The sequence below is a fragment of the Blennius ocellaris genome (genome assembly GCF_963422515.1).
Source record: "Blennius ocellaris genome assembly, chromosome: 23".
Classification (NCBI taxonomy): Eukaryota; Metazoa; Chordata; class Actinopteri; order Blenniiformes; family Blenniidae; genus Blennius; species Blennius ocellaris.
In genome coordinates, this window is record NC_137672.1 from 17,165,418 (window position 1) to 17,181,853 (window position 16,436).

The 16,436-nt window shown below is 43.0% G+C and overlaps 1 protein-coding gene across 1 annotated transcript in view; it reads right to left on the bottom strand.

Annotated features, from left to right (window-relative positions):
* The window catches only part of shroom4 (shroom family member 4), a 61,047-nt gene that overhangs the window by 23,818 nt on the left and 20,793 nt on the right, over positions 1 to 16,436 (bottom strand). The window contains exon 2 of the mRNA XM_080519180.1: positions 10,689 to 10,840. Coding sequence (XP_080375306.1) covers positions 10,689 to 10,840 — 152 coding nt within the window. The remainder of the gene's footprint in view (positions 1 to 10,688; positions 10,841 to 16,436) is intronic.

Here is a 16,436-nt window from a genome sequence, read left to right on the forward strand (position 1 = left end):
TGTGTGTGTGTGTGTGTGTGTGTGTGCGCATGGGCAATCAGCCATCTGCTTACAGCCCCAGCTGTCAAGAACATTTTAAGCAATTTTCCAATAAAACCTGTCATTTCCATACGTGCAGCAGGCGGAGAGCTAAAGGCCATGTCAAAGAAAATGTTCCTTTCTGCAAGAACGTCGGCGCAAGTGTCTGAATAATACAGATTTTTGTAGGGAAGTCAATGCGTTAAAGCATCGAAATGCGGCTTGCAATACAGTTTTACATGAATAGCAGCTGTGGAGCGCGATGGCAGCAAAAACATTTCAGCTCACAGAACCGAACTGGACGAGATACTTTATTTTCTCAAAAATTATAGACGGAGAATAAACAGAAAAACTCACCCCGGTTCGGCAAATGAATAAATAAATAAATGCAGCAACCTAAAGTCCTTGTTGGGGTCGAGAAAACGCAAAAAAACGTCATGAGAAGCTCTCGGGGAATTAACAAGAAAAACATCCAGTAAAAGCCGATCCATTTAAAAACACACCCTGATTTTTATTATTGGCACCGGTTTGTCCAATTAGGATTAAAACGTCATGAATCGTGTTAAATTGTGGGATTATATGATGATGATTAATGCAATTACCCAAAACACATGGGTGTTTTTCCCACGTTACTGCCGGGTTGAACCAGTTTGGAGACGGGGAGCTAATAATAGTTCCACTATCAACTCAAACGATATAATCTATATTGAAAATGACATCGAACCCTTAATTAAGGTGGAAAAGACCATTAAAATACCTTCAAATCCACATTGACTGAAGGTTTTCTCTGAGGCAAAGACAGAGCTTACTACAAATACAACATTTTAAAGCTGAAAACAGAACGTTCTGGGCATTACGCGTCCTTCCATGCGGTGAAGCCAGCCGGGTCATAAAGCAGTAAGTCGACTGCGTATTATTTCCTCTTGCAGTTTTCTGCTCCAACAGCTTGTAAGTGGTTGAAGTTTTCCACAGCGACGGATCGCCGTGAAGTGTGTGACTGGCTTTAGGTTTGGCGTTAGAACGGCGGGGAGCGGGATTGGAGAACGTCACGTTGGTGTGGCTGCTGTCAGACGGAGCCGAGTTGTTGTTTTGTTTTTGTTTTTTTTAATTCTGCACGACTGTAATTCTTCATTCTTCCTCCATCTTTTTAACACCGCGGCTGCTGAAAGAGTAGGAAGGTTGCGATCTCTCTGTCCGAGAGATGTTGTCAGTGTGTGTGTGTGTGTGTGTGTGTGTGTGTGTGTGTGTGTTCAGACCAGTGTCATGTATCACGGAGTCACAGTTTAATGGGCCGGTTAATAAAAACCAGGCTGGAGGAGACAGATAAACTGTAGCAGACCACACGTGTGGAGCAGAGAGACCCCCCCCCACCCCGAAAAAAAAAAAAAAGTTGTTTGAACACATGTTGATGCTTCCTTCGTTGACAAATTACATTTCTTGGGGGGAAAAAACCTGTTATATTGTTCATTATTAACTAAAAGTCCTTCATAAATCAAACCTGGGCACAGGGGATCAATAGCTGTTGGTGTTGTGACCCAGATTTAGAACCAGCCACTGAAAACGTCACTTTCTGAAAACAGCTCCCACGGTGGAATTTTTCAAAAATGCACAGAAACGCAACTTTTTGAAAATGCTATTACTGCACATGCGCACCACGGCCGGAGTAAACAGTTCTTCTGCACATGCGCTAGTAGTTAGCAACTATATTCAATAAATTTTCCATATTCTCCTGGGACTTGGTAGTTTTGTTTTGACAGTCACCGTTGATAACAATCCAACTCGGCCGTCCGTCCACTGGAATGCCCGTGTTCTCCCATTGTTATTAGTTATAGTGAACAAAAAACAAACAGCGTGGCCCGCCAGGCTAATTACATAATTTTTAAAACGACTGCCTTTATTAAAACGGAAACACAGTGATGTAACAGAAATGCTGTTTTTGGCGTCATTACTTTGTAGCGAAATGTAAAAATGAAGGTGACATATTAAAAAAATACACTAAAATCATTAGTTGCCAAACAAAAGTATAATGGTTCAGTCTACTAAATCGTGGACTTTTGCATCCTTTCGTGGAAATGACGGAATTCTGGGCCTGGAGCTTGACCTTGTAAACTCACATCTCCGTCCACGTCAACACAACAACACTCAGCGGTGCGTCAATAATTCACACCAAACAGCACGATGGCCAAAGGTGGACGCAGACGAGGGTGTGTGTGTGTGTGTGTGTGTGTGTGTGTGTGTGTGTGTGAGGAAGAGGTCTTGAGGAATGCCAGGAATGTCTATTGTTCCCGTGAGAAGAAGAGTGACAGGGGGCAGACTATTGTGTTTCGTGGCTCTTGGCACCGCAGACCTGAGTCTTGTCCGAGTCTCCAGGGGCCGTGTGGCTCAGAAAGTACAAACAACGGGGATGTGTGTGTGTGTGTGTGTGTGTGTGTGTGTGTGTGTGTGTGTGTGTGTGTGTGTACACCACCACCGCCCCGTCTTCCATCTGTCTGCGGTAAAAATTCAACAAACGTCTAGAGCGTCTCTACGAAGGCAAGTTGCGCCGAAGAACGAAGACGAGGACCATCCGAGGACAAAAACTCTCTTCCAGGAAGAGACGGTGGGGGGAGGGAGAGGGGGAGGGGGAGAGGGGGAGATGGGGGGGGGGGGGGGGGTTTACAAATGTTTCGAATGAACACGAGCAAACAAACTGTGAAATTGAGAAGCGCTGCTGAGGCAGCCGGGCTCCGGACCGAGCCGGGGGGACGGGACAGACGGTGAGTCAGCCCGATGTTTAGACTTCAGATTCTCAGATAAGTTCAGTCTGTGACATCGCCGGGAGAAAACGAGACAAAAAAATCACACGGAGAGAATTTGTCTCTCTGGAAGAGGTATTCAAAATTGTGGCGCTAGAGAGCGCCATCGGGATTAAATCTATGGGTCGGGAGATTTTTTGTGGCGTATAACCCAACGATCTACGATCAGGTCAATTCTAGAAACGTATGTCTGTTTCCATGACAACGGTTCTCGGAGTCTCCGAAAGCGCAACTTTTTGAAAACGTCTCCGCTTTCAAAACTTTGCGCGCATACCAAAGTCGCGGTCAACACTTTTTCTGCACATCGTTTTCAAAACGTTGCCGTGGAAACGCAAAAAAAAATTTCATAACAAGGTCGGAATGGATTACGAAAGCTGATTTCTATAAATAACTCCTGGTTCTTTTAGTAATACTATTATTACTACTACTGTACTATTACCAATATCTTGTATAACCATCAGATAAATAGACACGTTTTAATTGTGACATTAAAACACAAGTAAAAAACAATAACAACAATAACCCTGTACTTATGGGTAATAATTGAAAAGCCTACAGTATCATTCACTTATTAATGTTGATATATTTTAGTGTTTTACCTTATTAATTTGATATTTTATTGTATTATTCTTGTATTTAATGTGGTGATTTGAATCCATTCCCCATGTTTATGCTTGAGTTCTGCTTAAATGGTCAAAAGTTGAAAAAAAAAAAAAAAAGACACTGAAATCTTCAAATAAAAAGTTTCCATGTATGAACAACCTTTTTTTTTTTTTTCTCCTTTCATTTTGGGTCAAAAAGCTGCTGCTTGCGGAGTTTCGACTGCGACAGAGACTCCCTCTTGACGGCGGCTGTTATTTCCTTTGAGTGCCTGGCTCAAGGGCTCATGTTCCTATCAAAGTCAGGGGATTGTGTCAAAGCATCAGTGTCGCTACGTCTCGCCAAAGTACCTGAAAGAAAACCCCACAAAGGCCCCTCCCCCCCCACCCCCCTTTTATCTTTTACACCCACTTTCCCTGCTCCCAGCCTTTCATCTTGCTCTTCCTCCTCCCGGTTGGCAAAGACGGCGAGTGTTTAGGCATCGCGGCGCGGCGATGAGAGAGCGCGCCGGGATGAAAGGACTTTGTCATCACGCCCCTGTTTACGCCGACGGAAACATCAAAGGCGACGCGAGCGCGGCTTGTAATTACGATTTTAATTTCCTCGCGCCGCCGCCTCGGCCGCCGCGCGAGACGGGATGCCACGTACGGAAACTCCGGCCCGATGCTTCCTGTCCCCGACGCCCCGGCGTCCCTCTACATCCATTACTCAAGGTGAAATGTCGTTTTGTAAAAAAAAAAACACTTTAGAACAAGCGGGAACAACAAAAGTCGTTCAGTTCAGTCAACAGGTAACCTGAAATCTTGATTTCGACATTAAAAAGAGACAAATTTAGCTCAACAAAACCATTATTTAAGGTCGAAGAACCTCTTTGGTCGTGACCTTCTAAGATAAACACGGACACCTGCGTCCCAACGAGCCGCTTCCTCGTCCATCAGCGGCCGCAAATAAACTGTTTAGTCTTTGTGCGATTCTCCATTTAAAAACTGCGTCGTTTCGCACAGAAATCCGCTAAAAGCGTTGGACAGGAAGTAGGAAGAGGAAGCGCTGGGACGAAGAGGAAATGATGCGAAAGTTGAGGAATGTGCTCTCCGATCTTTCACGGCCGCCCGCGGAGAAATACTCTCACAGACAGACACACACACACACACACACGCGCACACACACACACGCACACACACACACACACACACACAAGATCTAACAAAAGGTCGGCGAAAACAGGAAGTACTATAGAAGAAACATTTCCAGGTCGAGCCAACAAAACATCCACAGCATTCTTTCCCCTTCCAGAAATATATTGGAAAAAATCATCAGTTCGACAATAAAATACAGTTTATAAAGAGACTAAAATACGCCTCCAGGGCGGAGGCTGGAAAACTTAAAACTGGAAAACTTATCAGCGAGAAATATGTCTTTTTTTTGGCTCCATTGTTTTAGAGAAATATGCATCAATGAGCAATTCTTCTCGTGTGTGAATACTTTTTTCTGAGCATAAAATAAGTGCAAAAGAAGCATAATTCTTCCGCAGACCGGCAGGAAGATGTATAAAAAGGCCTTATAGTGAGGGCTGATGGAAGAGGCGTGTTTTTCAGAATAAAATCCAATGCACACTAATGGAAATTTGAACGTAAACTTGCAGTTTGCGATCAGCTGAAACGTTGGAGTTAAGACGAAAATTTAAAAAACTCTGTCCTATATTCTAGGACTTTTTCTTTGACAAGCTCAGAACAGAAAAAGGCCTTATAGTGAGGGCTGATGGAAGAGGCGTGTTTTTCAGAATAAAATCCAATGCACACTCATGGAAATTTGAATGTAAACTTGCAGTCTGCAATCGGTTAAAACATTAGAGTTAAGACGAAAAAATTAAAGAAGTCTATCCTATATTCTAGAACTTTTTCTTTGACAACCTCAGAACAGGCAAAGTCTCAGGCCCCCCACGGAACCACCTCAGGGTCTAGAACTCCGCTTTACTCAACTTTCTTTGACTGAAGTTCGACAGACCTTCCGTCCCCGATCGGATCCATTACACAGAAAGCCTTTACATTTTACTTCCTCCGTTTAAAAGTCGCATTTCTCGTTTAAAAATGTCCAGACTTTGTCCAAGACGGCTGGACGGACATAAATATAGCAAACCGAAAAACCGAACAAAGCAAAAACACCATTGGACACAATATGTACGTGACCTGTGAGGTCTGCTAACTTTGCTTTTACAAGGCCAGGAGTCGTAAACGTTGTCGAGGATACGGCTCCGCGGGGGGCGTTTATAGGAAAAACCTTCTTGGCTCGTGACGGTGGGAAAAAGGTGGAGCGATAAGAAGGGCGGCGTTCCAATAAGCTCGTGGCTTATCAACCCTTGTTGATGTCATGAAAGGCACGCCTGTGCATTTCCTGAGTTTTTTGCTCACGATTCACGACGGAAGACGTCTTAATGAGGGGACAAACGCAACACGCGTTAACGCCGCCGCGGCTCCTTTTCGCCTCGGGCCGCCCCGTTAAAGACGCCCACAAAACATCCCTCCTGATATAAAATCTAAAAAAAAGGACAGAAGCTGCGGCGACGGGCCGGCCAGTAAATTCCTGCGGTCGGCCAAATTTAGCCTCCGGGCCTTTCTTTGGCCTCCTGTTCCCGAGGACAAAGCCGGCGAGTCTCAGCGGAATATATTTAGCTGAAACAGCGAACGGAGGAGATGAAAGGGACTCAAAGCAGAAGCTGATAAAAAAAACAAAACAAAAAAAAACAAAACGAGAAGGACTTTTTTTATTAGAAGCGGAGAATAAATCAAAAGCTGAAAATTCTCGGAGCAAACTGTTACCGACTGCAATGGAAACCTGTCGCACATAATGCAGGCGTCAATAAATCAAACGTAAGCCCACGCCGGGGAGAAAAAGTTGCACAAAAGCACCATTTAAAAAAAAAAAAAAAAAAAAAACATCTCTCCTCGCCAACTCGCCACATTTCCTTCCTCTGGACTTACATCATATAATTAAATCCACTGTGTACATTTTTTTTTTTCCCCCTTCCACACTGCACCAGCTGAAAAAGGTCCATTGATTCAGCGCTGAACACGGCGAGTCGTTTCCCCCGAGACGAAACATACGGCGTGCGTGAAAATCCTACTCCCCCGTCGAACGGCGGAGGAACTTTTTGAAAGAGTTTTGAAAGGATGGCGTCATGGAAGGTGACGCGGTCGGTGGCGACTCCATCTAAAAAGCCCATTTAACAGTTCAGAAGTGTCAGTGTTGGGTCCGTCGTCTTGCCCAAGGACACGCCGGCATCCAGAGACTTGTCCCATCGGTCGTAATTTATACACGCCTAAGACAAATAAAGCTGGACAGGACAGGACTAGCTTAAAAAAAAAAAAAAGAAAAAAAAAGATATTAAGTCCACATGTCACTGTGAACGCCTCTCAACAAGATGTAGTACCTATGCCAGGCCTTTAGGGGGCACTGTCAGGAAGAATCGAAAACATTCGCAGACTGTAAAAGTACGTGGAAAAAGTAAAAAGTGCTTTGAGGACGATGCAATGTTGTTGTTGTTTTACACCCAACAATGTCACACTTGGCTCAAAATACACTTTGTGCACTCGCTTAAGACGGTCGTCAAAGAAAGCAGACGTTTCTTTTGATCTCCAGACGCAATACCACTCCGGTGCACCAGGCTGCAGTAGCGAGTCGCCACAGGACTTTAATGCTTTAATGTCAGCCCCTTTGCATTTGTTTTAGTTAATAATGAATTAATGTCCTTTGTGTTTACCCTTTGATCTGCTATCGTTGTGACTGGACGGTTAAAGTTACTAACTTTACTGCGACATCGGCAGCACAATCGTTGGAATTGCATCAAAACACTTGTTTTTTTCGCCTTTAATGAGCTCAATTTCAATGCTTCACATTAAAAATTCGATCTGATTGCCGTGTATGATGTCAAAATTCACCAAACGAACCGGCTTACGCTTGAAAACGTCGCCAAGTTTGTTGATGAATTAACTATTAAGCGTTTTTTAGGTTGGGCGACTTGTTCCCGACTATAAAGCTACGCCTTCACACATTCCTGATAAAGACCTCATGAGGAATACGGATGTCGATCCATTCACATGACACTTATTAAAAGAGGTGGTAACGACGGCTGGCTTTGGACGAAGGGCCCCTTTTTCTTTTTGTCCACTGGTAAAAACTATACAAGACGAGCCAAGTGTGAAAATGTGAGCATTTCCTCGTCTTGTGTGTGTGTGTGTGTTTGGCGTCGCCCTCCGGAGGGTTCCTTGTTCTGACGGTAATGGCTGAGGAACCGGCTGGCGACTGGTCCTCGCTGTCGTTAACCGCTCAATCATGGCGGGCCGCGTTTATGTGCACATGGCAGGAGCAAAGTGCGGCCAAACTACATATAATGGCTCTTCCTGGAGACAAAACGCGGTGAATGGGGCAAAAAAAAAACAAAAAACAAAAAAAACGTATGTAGAAACGCTCAATCACTCGTGAGGCGTTTCACAGAGACCCTCGACTTGACGGGATTCAGTTTTCACCGGAGCAGTGGAGAGTTTAGGAACGAATGCAGAAATATCATGAATACATGAATCGACAATATTGGATAATAACTGAGCAGCAGACACAAGAACTGCAAAAATCACTGGTCAGTGTTGGTGGCGAATGTTTAGAAGTGTGAAAAAGAGATGATTGATTGTTGCGGTTGGTGGATGGATGGATGGATGGATGGATGGAGCACAGTTAATAGTTGGTCGAATGCAAAGATGATGGATGGATGGAAGTAGCACGGTTAATGGTTGGATGGATCAATGGATGGATGATTGTAGCAGTTAATGGTTGGTCGGATGGATGAATGAATGGATGGATGGATGGATGTAGCACAGTTAATGGTTGGTCGGATGGATGGATGGATGAATGAATGATGGATGTAGCTGGTTAATTGTTGGTTAAATTGATGGCTGGATGATTGTAGCACAATTAATGGTTGGTCGGATGGATGGATGAATGGATGGATGGATGGATGGATGTAGCCTGGTTAATGGTTCGTTTGTTTGGATGGATGAATGGATGATGATTTCAGCACGATTAATGGTTGGATGGATGGATGTAGCATGGTTAATGGTTGGATGGATCAATGGATGGATGATTGTAGCACAGTTAATGGTTGGTCAGATGGATGGATGGATGGATGGTTAATGGTTGGTCGGATGGATGAATGAACGAATGGATGGATGTATGTAGCCTGGTGAATGGTTGGTTAAATTGATGGATGGATGATTGCAGCACGACTAATGGTTGGTTGGATGGATGATGGATGGATGATAAATATTAGCGCCACTTTGACAGTCTGACACAACTTATAAAAGCAGGTAATCTGCTTCTGAAAGAGTCACTTGTTACACACACACACACACACACACACACACACACACACACACACACACACACACACACACACACACACACACACACACACACACACACACACACACACACACACACACACACACACACACACACACACACACACACACACTGGGAAAGCCCCTGTAAGTCAGGCATGCAACACATACCAAACGCTGAGACACACACACACACACACACACACACACACACACACACACACACACACACACACACACACACACGGAGCATTCCTGGGAGTGTTTGGTCGTCCGTCCTCTCAGGGAGGATTTACTGGGTGTGGAGAAGCGAGGCTGGAGAACGTCTAACAGCATTAGACAGGGTCCACCTCTCCACAGGAACGGCAGCGGGGAGAAGGAAAAAAAATAAAAAATAAAAAAGCGTCCAGGTTTGTCCGTGTTGGACGTCTTCTACGGTTTCCAGGGCCAAACATCCGTCCCAAGTCGGAGACGCAGTCAAAAACCTGGAACAGCCGTGAAATCGTCCACGGTGGTTGTAGGTCTTAATCCCGACGCACTCATGAAAGTTTCATTGTCGGAGTGACGGTGGATTTATATAAATAAAAAAAAAAAAAACCCACAATGAAGGGGAAAAAAAGTGAAGCTTTTCTTTCCCTATCTGCATTATTTAAAGCATAGTTTGTTTGTTTTTTTGTTGGGGATTTTTTTAGATCCCGGTTGCATTTCAGCCTTCGTCCACTAAGTGGCAACAGCACAAGGTGCAAAGAGTGACCAGGAACACCCCACGCTGGAATGTATCTGCACACGGTGCAATTTCACACAGAAAACAAGCCACGCTGCAGAAAAAAAACAACAAAAAAACTCCCCAAATCCCAAGATATCTGAATTCTATTATTAAATCAACATATTAAAAAAAAAAAACCAAAAAACAGAATCATTTCTATATATAGTCCCAGATAAAGACGTGGTTTTTTCAACGGTGTGCAATTTACCAACAGTGTATATATATATATATATATATATATATATATATATATATATATATAGATAGATAGATAGATAGATAGATAGATAGATAGATAGATAGATAGATAGATAGATAGATAGATAGATAGATAGATAGATAGATAGATAGATAGATAGATAGATAGATAGATAGATAGATAGATAGATAGATAGATAGATAGATAGATAGATAGATAGATAGATAGATAGATAGATAGATAGATAGATAGATAGATAGATAGATAGATATATATATATATATAGATATATATAGATATATATATATATATATATATATATATATATATATATATAAGATAAGCCTTTATTGATGTCACAGTGGAGAAATGTACTCGTAACGTTCAGCTCTTAAGGACACTCATGAGGAAAGGAAAGACAAGGAATAGAGGAATCTTCTATACAATGACTATCAAATAGGACTAAAAATAAGATAAAAAGTCACAAACTATAATAAAGTATAATGAGTTCTAAAGCAAAATATACAGTAGGATGAGATACAAGGAAAATAAACTATGATGGGGGGGTGGCAAAGTGTAGGATAAGTACAATAAACATACTATAGTAAAAAAAAAATGTATATATATACATATATATATAAGGGGCAGACATTATAAGTTTGACTTCTTTCTGCTCCTTTTCATTCATATGAAATGCTGTTGTTGCATTCTTTTAAATGAATGAAATAAGTAATAAAATGAAAATGAAAAATACTACATCTTGTAAAAAAACAGGTAAAACAAATCAAATATAATTCAATTAAAAAAAAAAAAAGATATGAAGGGATTGATGCTTGGCGAGTCCAGCAGTTTAAAAGTTCTGTGTTTGAGGGGGAGGAGCTATTAAGTTTGATTTATTGATTTACATATTTTGTACTTCTTACCTCCTGACCGTGAGCTTCAGTATGCGGTACGAGCCCTTGATGAGGATGAGCGCCTCCTGCCGGCTGCCGTAGAGGGCGGAGCCGTTTATGTTGATGAGCTCGTCTCCGACCCGCAGCTTCTTGCAGCGCGCCGCCTTGCCGCCGTCCTCGATCTGCAGGGGGCGACAAACACCGGAGGGTTGGGAGGGGCGACAACATTTCACAGTCAAAGAAAGACAAACAAAATCCTTGTGGCGAGTCGCACATGACGAGCGGCTGCTTTTTAAAAAACCCAATTTCTTTTTTTTGCATTTTTTGTTTTTTTTTCGTAAGACCGTCTCCTAGCAACGCTTGTCCCAGAGGACATCTCCAAAACATCCCATGGCATTCCTCTGTAAAGGACTCTGTGTGTGTTTATTTATTTTATTCTATTAATTTTATTTATTTAAGATGTTTACTGGATCCACACGACATCGCGTCTCTTGGTGGTGAAATAAATCACCTCTTTGCTCAATTCCAAGACATTGTTTTAGACATTATTACGATTAAATAAGAGTGAAAATGGTTTAAATATGTTTTTTTATATTTCTGGTGACGTTGGGTTTAGGGAATGGATCAATATACTTTCTGACCTGATTTACGGTAATTGTGGTTTCATGGGTTTTGACTGTCAAAGTCAAAGTTTTATTAAAGCTTAATTAAAGCTTTATTGTCAAGTGTGCTAATATGCATGACAAACAGCACAGATGAAATTTCAGTCCTCTCGAACCCACAGTGCAAAAAGGCATAGAACAATTATATTAAAAATAACAATTAAAAAATATATACACACTAAAGTGACAAAGTATGGGTATAAAATAGAATAAATAGACAGTAACAGATGGATTCAGATGGATTGGCTTCAACGGTTGTGACTGAAAACTCACATGTGTATTAAAATCCGATCAGACGTCGGTTCTTAACATCGACAGTAACTGTGAAAAAGTAACTGACGTGCTGTGATATTGTAATATTAGTGTTGACGGCGACGGGACTGATCCTGACGATCAATGAGTTAAAATCTAGGTTTTCCTTGACGAAGGGAACTTGATATGCAACATGTGGGAATATTAGATGTTGGATGTCTTGAGGTTGACTCTGTGCTTAGTGTTATTAATCCGTATTATTACAGTCTCGTCCACAAGACTTTCATGTTTAACTTATGTAGAACCGTCAGATACGAAAAGTTGACATTACGTTGGAAAAATTGCAGTTCTTGTTCATGAAATTTCTACAACCATTAAATTAATTAAGTTATTTATCAGTTTTTCTATATTACTATTTTACTATACTATATGTTTTTCTACTTCTGTACGTTTTTTTCTATCGAAGCCTTTTACACCATATTGATTTTTAATTTTTAACTCCAGAAATATCAACCGCGACCCCGTGTTCCCTCTCGCTCTGTCAGAGGTCACAGAGAAAGTCAGAATGATGGATTATCATCCAGATATCAAACCCAGGTGTATTCCACTATTACCCGGGATAAAAAAAAAAAAAAAAAAGCGGGTTTAAAGATGCTTCAAGGGCATATTTATACATAAAGGAAGAAAATCCCGGCGAGATTACGGCGTGGAAATAGAAAGCAGACGTGCTCCGCCCCCTTTTACCGCTCATTCACTCATCCTCGTGCTTCAGCTGCTGCGAGAATCAGAAGAACGCGTGTGACGGGAACGCAGGTCCGATTTGACAGTTTTTTGAAGAAGCAGCGGGGGAGGGGAGGGCGGGGGAGGGGGGGGCATAAATCCAGGGTTCCTCCATGTCCTCATGGGACTAATGCTTCAAAGGTTATTATTTCAAAAAAATCTGATCCTGCTGTAATTATGAACCATGAAGCGGTCGACCACATTCAGAGAGCTTAGTCACAATTCAGGGTTTTTTTGTTTTTTTTTAATGCCGTTTGGAGGACTGGTGCCCGAATTTGACACCGTTTCCAAGCTTCTAGCTACGTTTGGGTAAACATCATTACTCCTTTCCATTTTTAATCCATGGTGGGAGAGATGGGCAACTGGGAAGTTGCTTATTGAGTAAAACTGAAGAAGAAAAACCGCCTTTCATCAAAGGTTAAAAACAAAAAACCAAAAAAAAAAAAATCACATGGAGCGAGTCTTGCATAAATAATGAATCACTGTTGACGACCGGTTGTTTATGTGCTCAGAAGTGAAACGAGAAACGAATAGAAGCTTAGTTATACACTAAGAATAGAAAAAAAAAACAATTAATGAAAGTTTTAATATTAAGTGGCATGAAGCCAATGAGAGTTACAATAAGCAAATAACACGTAAATACATCTGAAAGCCCTTTTAAATGGAACATTTTTATTTCTTATTGTTCTCCGTGTGTGTGTGTGTGTGTGTGTGTGTGTGTGTGTGTGTGTGTGTGTGTGTGTGTGTGTGGCTTCATTAAGTAAACAACCAACAGCACCCACCAGTGGCCAAACCTAAAAACTCCACCATTTTCACCGTTTCTGCTGTTTCCATGTAAACGGACATCGTTTTCTGAAACTACAATGTAAGAACAATGCTTTTTTTTTTTTTTGTGAGTGTCGGGGTTCTCACATGTTGTGCCTTTGAGCAAGGCACGGCGGTATGAGCTCAGCAAGGGTGAAGGCAAAAAAACCAAGAGCGGGAAAAAAAAAAAAAACAGTAGGTTCGACAGAGAAAGCCCCACATAAGGAAATAGTAGGAACCACGACAAGCTCTCCGTTGATTCCCGGACTAATTGAAGGAAAAACAAAGAGACGGCGAACAAGAGGCAATAAAGCGTGATATAAATACGTACAGACATTCTCAAGCCAAACAGCGCACGCCAACAACAAAGACCAGGAAGCGCGAGCTGGGAATACGTTTGACGCGTTGTTTGTGTTCAAGTCTTAATGAGTTTCTGGTTCTGAAAACAATCCAGAGGCAGAAGTAGCTTCGGCGGGGGGGAAACTTGTTTTACGCCGCTTGTACACAATCGGGCGATATACTGCACGCTGCAAAACGACCGATTGCACGCTAGGCTTTAGGAGCAATCGCTCGTTTTCCCACGGAACGAGTGCGACGGGACGGACCGATGGACGGGTGGGAAAACGATGGAGAGAGAGAGAGAGAGATAAAAGAGGATCAAAGGCAGATGTGTAGAAATGCAGAAAGAGAGCGAGAGAGAGAGAAGAAGCGACAGGAAGCAGAAGAGAATATAAAAAGCGAGGGAGGAGGCGACCTCGGTGAAACAGGCTGTAATTTGCCTCCACACACACACACACACACACACACACACACACACACACACACACACACACACGCACACACACACACCTGTGGGTTTTATATACTTGCCCACAGCAGGCAGGTACGTCGGGGCGTAATTAGAGAGTGGTAATGAGAGTTTACGACGGTTGGAAAAGCGGACAGATGTCGGTTTTTCTCTGCGACCTATGAGGTCACTGAGAAGCTGGTTTCTCTCCCGACACGCTATTGGCTGCAGGCCGCCCGCTGTTGTCGCCTGACATCATTACCTCTGCGGACCGACGGCACAAGTTTCCACAAATGGTGGCCAGCGGTTGACGCCGACAGCGGCACGATTAGTTCCGCTTAGCTAGCAGGCATATGCCACTTTATAGCAATTGTAGCAATACAAGGTGGAAATAATAGAAAAACTGACAATAGTCCAAATCACCGAATTAAAGCGCTGATTTTATACTGTATTTCTGCAGAAGATTTCAGGGCTTAGGTGAAAGCGAATAGCCAAATAACTGACCCAAATTAGCAGAATAAAAATTTTTATTTAACTATCTTCGACATGAAAAAACACTGTTTTAAGGAAAATTTGCCATGAATTGTGTGAAAATTGAAATAAAAAATCCCTGAGAATGTTTCAAAATAGCACAGATTTAAAGCACTGAACAATACGGCGACTGATATGATGTAAATAACGAATACTGGGGCAAAAAAGACATTAGGGATAGGCACAGATACACTTTGATCGCATATAAGGTATGTAGACTGTGTGTTACATATAGTCACACCACAGGAGCAATACACAACCATATTCAACTCAAACGTCGATAATAACCTGCGCCTGTTAGCTACACTCAAGTTACTATGATATCATTTACCCAGAGACGCTGGGATCTCGCCAAGCTCACCAGTAACCTTGTCATATATCCTTCCACTGAACGTTTACAACGTTTTCAAGCGAAAACAGAATAATCCTATTGTTCTCTGCATGCGTGTGTCATTCCGCTACGCAAACAGCTGTTTTTTTTCCATCTTATTCAAACTTTTTTTATATATAAATGAGGTACATTCATTGTCAGGAGCATCACTTAAAGGATATAAATGATGCATTAGTTTAGAACATTTCTAATGTGATGGTTGAGTTGTTAAGTGTTGTACAGCAATCTTTTGGTTAAACATGAGCCTTTGAACCAATATAAATAAGTAACTTCAGGGGTGACCTTGTTTTTAAGTATACAAGAGTCATTCATTATTCCGTCATTCGGGTCCTGGTGTGATTTTTAACCGGCGATGACGCAGGTTTTCTTTCCTTATTTGTACCTAATGAGCAACTTTTCAGCTGTTTCTGTGTCAAGTTTCAGTCCAGTCTGGCCTACGTGTGTGTGTGTGTGTGTGTGTGTGTGTGTGTGTGTGTGTGTGTGTGTGTGTGTGTGTGTGTGTGTGTGTGTGTGTGTGTGTGTGTGTGTGTGTGTGTGTGTGTGTGTGTGTGTGTGTGTGTGTGTGTGTGTGTGTGTGTGTGTGTGCCAGCGCTGCTGTGGGATGCCCAGACAGGGTGAGGTCACACCGGGGCGGTGGAGGGAGACGGTGGAGAAAGAATGCCCTCTCTGTGTGCTGCAACACACACACACACACACACACACACACACACACACACACACACACACACACACACACACACACACACACACACACACACACACACACACACACACACCCTTTTATATTTAGATTCGAGGGGTGACTTCATGGCCCCTGGGGGGGGGTGGTGGGTGTGGGTGTGTGTGTGGGAGGGGGGGGGGGGGGGGGGGGGGGGGAGATCCCCTCGCTGATCACAGGTTGTCATCACCTGACACAAACACCCGCTGCCAAGCGCGGCGGACAACAGCCTCTTTATCAGTAAAAACCAAAACGATCGGCTTCGGCCTGAAAATCATTAACAGCAGGAAGCAAACTGATCCAGTGTGTGTGTGTGTGTGTGTGTGTGTGTGTGTGTGTGTGTGTGTGTGTGTGTGTGTGTGTGTGTGTGTGTGAGAGTGTGTGTGTGTGGCTGACAGTCATGATTAACACCGCAAACATCTGCACTTCAATGTTAAACAGCAGGAGCTCACCCCCCCCTTCTCAGTGCACGTGTGTGTGTGTGCATGTTCTTGTTTTGCTGACATTGTGGGGACATCTGTCCCCGCGGTGACGTTCTAGGGACTCCACGCAATTTGGCGAGTCGCCGTCACGCGAACGCTCAATTCTTCCAATTCTAAAAAGGTTTCGACTTTCAGGCTGCAGTCTGGGCGAGCGCGATGTCCTCAGAAGTGATGGAAGCCTGAACGCGTGTGTCTTCCACGGCGGGGCGGGCGCCTCCAACACGTGCGTTGTCGAACCCTCGCATTACGGGAAGGCCGAGCCAGAGAAAATGAGTAGTTCTCGGCTCCCGAGACGGTCTGTGTGTGGCGGGGGAGGCTCGTCCACTGCACCACACCAAGCAGGAAACTGTCAGAATTTTTTTCTTTTTTAA